This window comes from Scyliorhinus canicula, chromosome 3 (genome assembly GCF_902713615.1).
Source record: "Scyliorhinus canicula chromosome 3, sScyCan1.1, whole genome shotgun sequence".
Taxonomy (NCBI): Eukaryota; Metazoa; Chordata; class Chondrichthyes; order Carcharhiniformes; family Scyliorhinidae; genus Scyliorhinus; species Scyliorhinus canicula.
In genome coordinates this window covers 118,034,062-118,046,434 of record NC_052148.1, presented here as the reverse complement: position 1 = coordinate 118,046,434, position 12,373 = coordinate 118,034,062, and the positions used below count along the sequence as shown (strand labels likewise).

General features: G+C 45.7%; 1 protein-coding gene across 10 annotated transcripts in view; it reads left to right on the top strand.

The window, feature by feature from the left end:
• The window catches only part of cracd (capping protein inhibiting regulator of actin dynamics), a 343,220-nt gene that overhangs the window by 138,503 nt on the left and 192,344 nt on the right, over positions 1–12,373 (top strand). For 3 of the 10 annotated variants that reach the window (XM_038791137.1, XM_038791146.1, XM_038791135.1), the window contains exon 1: positions 9,823–9,904. The exons of the other annotated variants lie outside the window; for them this stretch is intronic. In XM_038791137.1, the coding sequence (XP_038647065.1) occupies positions 9,838–9,904 (67 nt within the window). In that variant the 5' untranslated portion in view covers positions 9,823–9,837. Of the gene's footprint in view, positions 1–9,822; positions 9,905–12,373 lie in introns of those variants that run through there. 10 annotated transcript variants of the gene reach the window in all.

Below are 12,373 nucleotides of genomic sequence, written 5' to 3'. Positions count from 1 at the left end.
TTGGTCTTCTTACCTAAGGAAGGATAATCTGATTTTGAGGGAATGCAGATTCCCTCAGACTTATTCCTGGGCTGGTGGGATTGTCCAATGAGGAGAGATTGAGGAAACGTGGCTTGTAGTCGTGTATAGAAGAAATAGGCGATTTCATTGAAATGTACAAAATTCTTCCAGGGCTCAACAAGGTAGATGCAGGAAGGGTGTTTCCCCTGGCTGGGTGCTCTGGAACCAGGGACAGAGGCTGGATTCTCCATTCCTGAGTCTAAGTGCTGACGCCAATGGAGGATCCGTGGAGTTCCAAGTCAGAAAAATCGGTGCCACACCCGCACCGATTCCACTATCGGTGAGGGGCCAGCACCAGCGCCACGTGAAACACCAGTAGAACACACGAAAAACAGTGCGGTAATCGCCGGGTCCGTGATGGACATGTGCAGAGCTGACAAGCTACACCACACATAGACTGTACACCCCCCAAACACACACTGATCGTGGCCGTAAAGATGGCACTAGTTGTGCTACACCGCGTCCCTGTCCACTCCAACCCCACAGCCCACATCCTGGCCACCTCCCACTACTTCCCCCCCCCCCCCCCCCCCCCCCCCCCCACCCAGCAGAAGCCCCCCAGCCAGCAGCACTAATGTCATCGAAGTTTGGCGGTGCTGGGCGCTGTCCGTACGTCCTCTTCCTCACTCTCTCTGCAGCCGCCACGCCAGGTTCACGATTCTTGAGAGCACACGTGGACCTCACCATTGGGAACTCGGCCCATCATAGGCAGAGCACCGCGGGTGGGCCCGATAATGAGATGCAAACGTGGTTGCAACAACCCGCGGCGTGCGTCACAATAACGCCATTCTGGAGGGGCGGAGCATCGCGATTTGGTGCCGAACCAGCGCCTGCCGCAATTTCAGCGTTGGCCAATGGACAACCTCACCCAGAGTCTGAGAATAAGGGGTAGTCCATATAAGACTGAAATGAGAAGCAACATGTCTGTGTCATTGCCTATATTAAAGACAGAGATCGATAGATTTTGCAATAGTAAAGACATCAAGAGATATGGGGATAGTGCTACAAAATGATGTTGAGATAGTAGATCATCCATGATCTGTTTGAATGGTGAGCAGGCTTGAGGACCCAGTGGCCATCCTCCTGCTGCAATTTCCTATGTTCAGATATCCTATGATGGAAGTCTAACAGATTCTCTGAGGTACAGCAAAGTTTTAGCAATTATACATTAATTTCCTACTTCAGGAAATTTGTAGTCGACCATCTGGTTTGCAGTGATAAAGGTACAGGTATCTGCACTAACACACATGGAGCAGCTGGTGATGAGGCTTGGTTCGAATGATCTAACAATAAACATAGTGTGAGTGGAGCAGCGTAGTTACCTGACACCTTGGCTAGTGGCTCAATGGCTCCATTTATACTTTGCAACATAGAATGTGGAACTGAAGTAGCCGAACTCATAAAATGCAAACAGGTAAGATTTGAAAGTAGATATTTCTCTTTATTAATGTATCAAATGTTATGGGAATAGTTCATAGCATTCAATCTTTTATATCACCAGTGTTTAAATGTGCTATTTATGTCAAAGCAAATGTAAAGTAAAATGCGTAGAGCAAAAAGCAATGATTACCCAACTATAGCACTGTTAAGTCAGCTGAGTCGACAGTCTACCTTAGGCATAGATAAATGTGTTTTTACATATATATACAATTCAGTTGATGTGTGTTCTTTATAATGGCAACGAAACATCAAAGAGGAAACCAAGAAAGAGTGCAGTATTTTTCAGCAAATTAAAATGTTTTGTTTATGATTTTACTTATGACAGAATAATGCAAAAATAAGCACATTTTGACAGCGGTAGTTCATGGAAATCATTTATCATTATCAATGATCACATTTTTCATAAATCAGACAAAAAGCAATTGGAACTGTTAAGCTTCGTGTTAAGTATTCTCTCTTTGTTCCATGCTGTTTTACAGTGCTCCATCGCAGTTACTGATCTTCATGGTAGAACTGCATTTATTAATAATTCAGTGCAAGGTTGTTAATTGCTAATGATTTCAAGAAGAAGGTTTTCGCGAGGAGGGGGGTAGATGCATCTCATTTGTAATGCAACTTGAGCAAGACTCTAAACTAGTCCTTAGAAAGAAAGCACGACAAAACCTTCCTTTTGGTTTTATTTATTTACTTTTGCTTAACCTGAGGTGTAATCAGGCAGTTAAACTTTGATCGTTATGACCAGGACAACTCCACGATGAAACCACAGCTAACAAAATGCCAAAGGACTTCCCCCTTCCACCAACTTTATCTTCATTTGTTTGCAATGATATTATTACCACTATGCAAAACCAAGCCCTTTTTGAAGTGGTTACCCATTTTTAAGCTAGAATGACATATTAGCTTGTGGTAAACCTAGATGGAAATAGTAAACCATACACCATACGATATGCTGCTTTGTAACAGGCTGTCCTCCCGCTCTCCCCTTCCGTCAGACGCATGTTAATTTTGGATCATTGGCGTGATCACTGCATAAATAATTTAGTTCATGTGGTTTGCTGAATGGTCTTAACTATTCTAGTCAGGTTCACCTCTAAAGTGCTTGGCTTGCTCTACCAATTGTAAGCCTTCCCAGTTCATTTGAGAAGGTCCTTCAGGATATGCAAAGTTTTTTTATTAATTCAAGGGACGTGGGCTTCACTGATTAGGCCAGCGTTTATTTTGCATTCCTAATTTGAAATGAAATGAATGAAAATGATTATTGTCACAAGAAGGCTTCAAATGAAGTTACTGTGAAAAGCCCCTCATCACCACATTCCAGCCCCTGTCTGGGGAGGCTGGTACGGGAATTTCCCTTGAGATGGTGGTGATGAGCTGCTTTCTTGTGATGCAAAGTGGTACAAGTGACACAAAGCTAGTTTGCAATGGTATTTGACATCATTGGGTGGGTAACTGGGTTATGGGGATAAGGTGGAGGTGTTAACCTTGGGTAGGGTGCTCTTTCCAGGTGCCGGTGCAGACTCGATGGGCCGATTGGCCTCCTTCTGCACTGTAAATTCTATGATTACCACAAAAAAATGCTCTACCCATTTGCTGTGAAGCGTTTTGAAACATCTCAATGCAAGTTCTTTCTTTCTCTCCGCTCTGCCTAACAGTAAATAGATGTCTAAAATTTCTGTTCATGGAAAAGGCACCAGAGAGGATGTGGGCTTCACTGGCCAGGCCAGAGTTTATTTTCATCATTAATTGCCCAGGAGAAGGTGGTGGTGAGCTGCCTTCTTGAATTGCTGCCGTCCATGTGGTGTAGGTGCACCCACAGTGCTTTTAGGGCGGGTGCTCCAGAATTTTGACCCAGCGACAGTGAAGGAACAGCGATATATTTCCAAGTTGGGTTGGTGAATGACTTGGAGGGGAACTTGCAGGTGGTGGAGTTTCCATGTATCTACTGCCCTTGTCCTACCAGGTGGTAGCAGTTTGGAAAGTGCTGTCAAAGGAGCCTTGATGAGTTCCTGCAGTTCACGTTGATACATATTGCTACTACTGGTGGAGGGAGTGCATATTTGTGGATGGCATTCCAATAATCCCAGTTGGAGCCACAGTATTTATATGGCTGAGCCAGTTGACTTTCTGGTCAATGGTAAACCCTAAGATTTTGAAATTTGGGGATTCAGCGATGGTAATGCCATTGAATGTCTAGTCGCCTCACTGATGCCGCGGGCCAATGAACTGTGGAATGTTGCTTCTGCTACTGCCTTCTTTCTGGAAGGACCCACTGATGTCAAAATCTAGAGTCACCACCTGCATCCTGAAGTAACACTACCTGGAAAACTTGGAGGGTCAGGGGCACCTTCCAATACTTACTGTTATGTTTTCAGGTTTGTGGTTGTCTGCTGCATCCACCACAGCCTAGCCACCATTAGGATGCAGCCCATGCCCCTAAGCATTTGAAAGCTATTTCAGAAAAGGGAGGAAAAGGAAAAGAAGGAAACATGGAGGAAAAGCATCCAGGTTCCCTTTGCTCAAACTCCAGCTCCCTTCAGGTGTCTGTTGCGTTCCAGTGCGTTGCAATGATTGAGTCAGTGAACCAAAGAATATCTCGTTTGTGATTAGTTAAGATTTATTAAATTACAATGATGAACCGCACCAACCTCCTCAGAAGACAAGCACGGGACACAACCGACAGAGTACTCTTCGTCGTCCAGTACTTCCCTGGAGCGGAGAAACTACAACATCTTCTTTGCAGCCTTCAACACGTCATCGATGAAGACGAACATCTTGCCAAGGTCATCCCCACACTCCCACTACTGGCCTTCAAACAACCGCGCAACCTCAAACAAACCATTGTTTGCAGCAAATTACCCAGCCTTCAGAACAGCGACCACAGCACCACACAACCCTGCCATGGCAATCTCTGCAAGATGTGCCAGATCATCGACATGGATACCACCATTACACGTGAGAACACCACCCACCAGGTTAGCGGTACATACTCGTGCGACTCGGCCAACGATGTCTACCTCATACGCTGCAGGAAAGGATGTCCCGAAGCGAGGTACATTGGCGAGACCATGCAGACGCTGCAACAACGAATGAACGGGCATCGCGCGACAATCACCAGGCAGGAATGTTCCCTTCCAGTTGGGGAAACATTTCAGCAGTCAAGGGCATTCAGCCTCTGATCTCCGGGTAAGCGTTCTACAAGGTGGCCTTCAGGACGCGTGACAACGCAGAATCACCAAGCAGAAACTTATAGCTAAGTTCCGCACACATGAGTACGGCCTTAACCGGGACTTTGGATTCATGTCACATTACATTCACCCCCCACCATCTGGCCTGGGCTTGCGAAATCCTACCAACTGGCTTGAGACAATTCACACCTCTTTAACCTGGGATTACCCCTCTCTCTAGATCTGTAAAGACTTAATTATCTGCAAATGCTCGCATTCAAAGCATCGTATTGCATCTTTGACTCTGTCTATATATATATTTTGCTGGAACTTACCTTTTCATTCACCTGAGGAAGGAGCAGTGCTCCGAAAGTTAGTGATTTGAAACAAACCTTTTGGACTTTAACCTGGTGTTGTAAGACTTCTTCCTTAAATTACAATAATATGGGTAGAAAACAATACTAATACTCCGAACAAACTGTAAATTGTTAAACTAGAATCCAAGAGCTAATACAAACACGACTATCCACGACGACTCCTCACTCAGACTCCTCGAGGTTACAGTGTCACATGGTGTAGCTCTACTGCCACCTGCTGGTTGGAAGTCTAACATATTAACATACAGAATTGCTCACGTATATCATTACATCCCCTTTCCTTTAGATTTTAACAAAATATAATACACATCATTTCAATCAATTATCATACATATGATATGCATAGCATAACAATTCATGTTATTTACAATTACAGTGTCCACTACAGATTCAATCTGTCAGGTTTCTTTTGCTGTCTCATTGACCTGAGTTTTAGTTGATCTGACGTATCAGCTTGACATTCATGTGCTTCTGAAGATGCCTCTGTTGGAACTGCATTTCTCTGTACATCTTCAGGTTGTACACTTGATTCTTGATCAGGTTGCATTGACTTGGATAGACAGAAGTTTTCACACTCATCACCTGCTGACACTGAAGTAACAGGTTGCTGAATTTTTAACAAAGCTCTTCTGTTCCTCCTGAGTATGTGCCCTTGCTCTGTGATGACTGTGTAGAACTTTGGACCTATCTTCTTTCTCACCTTTGCACACTTTGACCAGCCATCACGATCCTCCACCCTTACGATATCATTGTGTTCTGAAGGTTGTAGAGACCTGGTTGACATGTCATATCATGTCTTCTGCTTCCTCTTTTGAGACTGCAGTAGATGTTCCATTTTGTGACTTGCTTGTTGATTTAAAAGACATGGCAATGTTGTTCTTATCTTCTAGTTCATCGGTAATTGTGATGGTGACAAACTATTACTCAAAAGTGATGCTCGATAACTGAGCAGTGCCATATATGGATCATCCAGGCTCTCCATCGATCTTTTAAGTGATTGTTTTACTATTTGCACACCTTTCTCTGCATTTCCATTTGACTGTGGATACAAAGGACTGGAAGTGACATGCTTGAAGTTTTCCGTCTTCAGTAGACTTCCGTTGGCAGCCATGGTGTGAATGGTCGCACATTTGGCAACTCTCGCTCGAGGCAGTCTTTTTTTGTCCATTTCCCCAATTAACGGGTGGATGTTTTGAAGGAAAAGGATGCCCAGGAGTGATCGAGGAAGACTATACTCCACCAGTGAATGGATTCGTGGACCAGAAGTGGATTTAGAAGGAAGGAGCTGCAAGAGCAATAAATTCTTCGTGCGACACAGTGAAAGATAGTGGAGAGCAGGGGTCGGCCCTCCCGCCCAATGGCCGATGGAGCAGTTGGTGGACATTTTGAATAAAACGTTCAGTCAGCAGAGGAGGAAGGCTCTGGAGGACCTGGCGAAGGTGGTAGACCAGCTGAAAGTGGGGATCGATCGGGTGGCGCTGAGGCTGGAGACCCAGAGTCAAGTGATCCAGAAGGTAGAGGAGCAGCTTACTTCTTTGGCGGCCAAAATTGGGGTGTTGAGGGAGACCCAGAAGTGGCTCAGGGAGAAAGTGGAGGATCTGGAGAACCGCTCCCGGAAGCAGAATTTGAGGATTGTGGGAATTCCAGAGGGCACCGAGGGACCTGATGCTTGCTCCTATGTAGCCAAAATGCCGGAGAAGCTGTAGGGGGAAGGCGCCTTCGGCCGGTCCTTGGAGATGGATCGGGTGCATAGGAACTGATGAGGAAGCCACAGGCGAACGAGCCTCCAAGGGTGATGGTGGTGAGATTACACCGATTCCTGGGTAAGGAGAAGATCTTGAGGTGGGCAGACAAGGAGATGTACCTGGGAGGGTAATGAACGGGTATATCAGGACCTGCGTGTAGAGCTCGCCAAGAGTAGAGCGGGTTTCAACCGAGTTAAGATTTCCCTCTTTAAGAAGGGGATGAAGTTCATATATACTGTATATATACGGTCGCGTGTGTTCGCGCATTTGAGGAGCTTAAAGGGGGATGTGGCATTTTTACAAGAAACGCACTAGGCTAAGGAAAGGGTGGATCGGTCAGGTCTTCCACTCAGGATTAGATATGAAGACGCGTGGGATGGCAGTCCTAATAAATAAGTGGGTAATGTTTGAGGTGGAGATTATAGTGGCAGCTCCAGGGGAAAGGTTCATGGTGGTGAGTGGGAAACTGGAGATAATGCCGGTGGTACTGGTGAACATCTATGCCGTAAATTGGGACAATGTATACTGTACCCGCCCCACCCCTGGGTGACCCACACCGGTCGTTAGTATTATTTTGGAGCAGCGGAGGAGGCAATGGTGTTTGTGAGGAACAATGGACTGGAAGGAGAAGGAGGTCATTGAATTTTGGAGAAGGTGTTTGGGGAGGTTGGTTCTCTCTGCCCCCCTTGTTGGAGAGTTTGGTTTTGTTATTGTTGTTATTTCTCTGTTTCTTTGGGGGGGGGGGTGTCAGAGGAGAACCTCTTTTCACTCAGGGGTCATTTTACTTTCTTTTGGGGTTTTTTGGTGGGATGCTGTAGGATTGTGCTGGGTGAGTGCACCTTTTTTTCCCTCTTATTATTGTTTGCACCACGGAAGTATGTGAGCGGAGGGGAGGGGAATCAGTGAGCGGTAGGATCGTTGGAACCATGGGCAGGGGCTGCCAGGCTAGCCGGGTGGGCTGCCAGGCTAGCTGGGTGGGCTAGTTCACAGGAATGCAGTGGGGTGGAGCAGGTGGTTAGAGTGTTAGAGGGGTCGGAATTGTTGTTTTGTTTAGAGGGGGACTGCTTACAGGGTGGGGCTGTAGAAGTGCGATAAGAGGGGGGTCAGGGAAATTGGACATCCGAGAGCTGGCCTGGAGGATCACGTGACGTGGGCTGGTGGGAGGCGGGATGCTCCCTGACGAGGCTGATCACATGGAATGTGAGAGGACTGAATGGGCCGGTCATGCGGTCGCGTGTGTTCGCGCATTTGAGGAGCTTAAAGGTGGATGTGGCATTTTTACAAGAAACGCACCTGAAAATCGGGGATCAGACTAGGCTAAGGAAAGGGTGGATCGGTCAGGTCTTCCACTCAGGATTAGATATGAAGACGCGTGGGATGGCAGTCCTAATAAATAAGTGGGTAATGTTTGAGGTGGAGATTATAGTGGCAGCTCCAGGGGGAAGGTTCATGGTGGTGAGTGGGAAACTGGAGATAATTAATAGTGCTTGTACTCTTCTAGGAGCATGCATTACAGGTTGTGCATTATCCTTTAGTTGAATTTGGTAAGTAAATGGCAAGACACTGAAACCTTGAAAAACCTCCGGAAATGCTTGTACTATTAAATCCACAGATCCACTGTGGGCATTCAAAGCATAGTCACTATATGCTCTCTTGATTAGCATGGGCAGCACGGTAACATTGTGGATAGCGCAATTGCTTCACAGCTCCAGGGTCCCAGGTTCGATTCCTGCTTGGGTCACTGTCTGTGCGGAGTCTGCACATCCTCCCCGTGTGTGCGTGGGTTTGCTCCAGGTGCTCCTGTTTCCTCCCACAGTCCAAAGTCCAAAGATGTGCAGGTTAGGTGAATTGGTCATGCTAAATTGCCCTTAGTGTCCAAAATTGCCCTTAGTGTTGGGTGGGGTTACTGGGTTCTGGGGATAGGGTCTGGATCTTGGGTAGGGTGCTCTTCCCAAGAGCCGGTGCAGACTCGATGGGCCGAATGGTCTCCTTCTGCACTGTAAATTCTATGATTTCTATGATTAACTGAAGTGTTTCACAAGCTTCCACACCTAGTAACGATTATTCAGAACTGCTTACCTTCAGGCCCAGCTCCACTGCTGAATGCCTTCTTGATATTCCCGGTGCAATAGTGGCAGTGGCCACCACTCCTGGTGACATTGTGGGTTATGCAGAGATGCCAGTCTCTTATTGGTCAGCAACTCTATGAGGTGAGACGTCCTTCTGGAGAGGTCTCCTCTCATGATAATTAAAAGCCAGTTGGCTGAAAAGTTAAAATGGGGCATTTGGGCCAAACAGAGGCAAGTTCACCCAGTACATTTACAGTGGTGTGCTGGGAGCTCACCCTCGCTGTATACTCTAGCCCATCTTTCTAGGCTAAACAGACCAGGTTTTTCCTGTCTTTACTCTTAAATCCCAGCTGTGATACTGAGGTCAGGTTCTTTCCTGCATTGACTTCTGTGTTTGAATAGCTTTATTTGTTGACAACCAGAACTGGATACAGTATTAAAGTTGAAGTCTGATTAGAACGCTGATGTTTGATCATCACCTCCTCTGACCTGTATGTTACTGTTTTAAACTTCTCAAGTAAAGTCCTTGATCCAAAATGTTAACTGTTTTCCTCTCCACGGATGCTGTCAAACATTTACTTCCAACTTGTTTCATTTGATTCCCTACTTTTATATTCCATTTCCTTTGCAATAAGAGCCAACTTTCCATTTTCCTTCTTATTTACCCGCTGGACCTGAATGCAGACTTTTTCTGACTCATGTATGAGGACATCCAGATCCCCCTGTTGAGCAGTGTTGTGTAGCCTCTCTGCATTTAAATAATATTCTGAATCTCATTTACTTCAGCGATGGTCAACTTAATTTCAGGAGCATCAGAAAATTTAGGAGATCTGATCAGTGAGGTAGTCAGTAAAGATATGTGTTGTTTCTCATTATTATTGTGTAAGAAAGGCTAAAAGGACACACGGTGAGAGTTCTGCGTATACCATGCACAATCTGTATTGCTGTACTTATTGTTTTTTTCAGTGATACAGATGTAATCATGACAACAGAAATAATGGATACTAAACAAGATGTTAATGCAAAGTGTACTGACACTGATGCTGCAGGTAAATATGCAATTGTTTGAAGAATTTAATTTTAAAAATTTAATTCACTTTGAACATTTGGACAAGCATGTTACTACCTGTACCGAACTGAACTGAATTCTGGTTTCTTAAGTGGATTTCAAAGTGAGTAAAATACTGCTCATCTCCTGACTGTGTTTCCCTCTAAATGCCCAAAAATAAGTGCAGTTCAGACAAAGTTCTCAAGAAATCCTATTGTAACACCTCAAGTATAGTAATTATAATGCATCCACTGCATTTCCAACAGTGTTAGAGATCAAAGCTTCTTACCATCTATTAAACTCTATTATTTTGAAATGTGTGAAGCTAAGATCTAAGAAGCCAGAATACAAAGTGGCATTAGGTCACAATATGTCAGGTCAAGACATTCCCTTTAAGTATGAAAAATACAAGAAATACGCAGTTAGTTGGAGTTACAATCTGGATCTAAATGTGATATTGTCAGAGATGCACAGACAAGAGAACGGACACCTTTGAACAATTAGGGGGCAGTGGAAAAAGCTAACAGTTAATTCTGAATGCTATAAAAAATGGGACACTGGTCTCTGGGAAGCTTTTCATTTATCCTTGAGGGGTGAACAAGGTGACTGTCTTTAAGTTCCTATTCTTATTCTGGGACGGAGGTGGTGGTGTTAGTGCCAGAATGCTAATGCCAAATAGATTGTGACAAAAAGTGTGTCATGGTTACATAACTGGCACGAATAAGGCCATTTAGCCCATCAACTCTGCTTGCTACACTGTTCACAGACAATTTTAGTCAAATACCCTCAATATCCTGAGCAAATCACAAGCACAACTTGAAAAAAGACGCACCTCTGAAATTTCTCCCTCAGCCTTAAGGGAGTAAAACTCCAGCATGAAAATTCAGTCTTCACCCGTTCTGTTCAACTCTGTTCAATTCCATCACACAATGGATTACTTCCGGTTCGTGTACCATGGAATTTGTGCAGCCTTGTCTACTTTCACCTTCATTAAACCCATGACTAGCTTGTATATCCTAAAAGACCAAATATTTTTTCTTTAATTACTGCTTTCCTGCGTTTTTATTCATCACATCTACTTTACTAAATAAAACAAACTTGAGGTGGCATGGTGGCGCAGTGGTTAGCGCTGCTGCCTCAGTGCGCCGAGGACCCGGGTTCGATCCTGGCCCCGGATCTGTGTGGAGTTTGCACATTCTCCCTGTGTCTGTGTGGGTCTCACCCCCACAAACCGAAGATGTGCAGGATAGGTGGATTAGCACTCTACATTGCCCTTAATTAAAAAAAATTTTTTAAAGAAAAATGTGTTAACTTCTAAGCTTGCTAATTTTGTTTTTTACTTTTTTTTTTAATAAACAATTTTATTGAGGTAGTTTTTGGCTTTATAAACAGTTACAGACATCATCAGAAAGGAAGCAAAAAAGGCAAAAATGTGCAAACATCCACGTACTTTCAATACTTCCATCGTACCGTATTGCACAAGCCCGCTCCCCTCCCACCCGTACTACCCGCCATATTTTCCCTCCTACTCTACTCTACCCCCCCCCCCCCTTCCCCCACCCCCCTGCTGACGCTCACTCTCCCGCAAAGAAGTCAATAAATGGTTGCCACCTCCGGGTGAACCCCTGCACAGATCCCCTCAAGGCGAACTTAATTTTTTCCATCCCCAGGAAACTTGACATGTCCGCAAGCCACCACTCAGTCTTTGGGGGCTTTGAGTCCCTCCACGCAAATAATATTCGTCGCCGGGCTATCAGGGAAGCAAAGGCCAGCACATCGGCCGCTTTCTCCCCCTGGACGCCCGGGTCTTCCGAAACCCCAAAAATTGCCACCCCTGGACTCATCACCACCCTTGTTTTTAGCACCTGGGACATGACCCCCGCAAATCCCTCCCAGTACCCCCTCAGCTCAGGGCATGCCCTAAACATGTGCACATGGTTCGCTGGTCCTCCCGCGCACCTAGCGCATTTGTCCTCTATCCCGAAAAATTTGCTCATCCGAGCCACCGTCATATGGGCCCGGTGAACGACCTTAAATTGGATCAGCCCGAGCCTAGCACATGTCGCGGTCGAGTTTACCCTACTCAGGGCCTCTGCCCACAGCCCATCCTCCAATTCCCCGCCTAGCTCCTCCTCCCATTTAAGTTTCAGTTCCTCTGTCTGGGACCCTTCCTCCCTCATGAGCACCTTATAAATACCCGAGACTCTACCCTCCCCTTCGTCCCTCCCAGAGACTATTCTGTCTAGGATCCCCATTGGCGGGAGGCGCGGGAAAGATTGTCTACGAACAAAGTCCCGCAACTGTAGGTATCTAAAATCATTTCCCCTTACCAACCCAAATTTCTCCTCCAAGCTCCTCAAACTCGCGAAGCTCCCTTCCAGGAACATATCACCCACCCTTCCCGCCCCTGCTCGCCACCATACTCGGAACCCCCCATCCATACTGCCGGGGGCAAACCGATGGTTGTCGC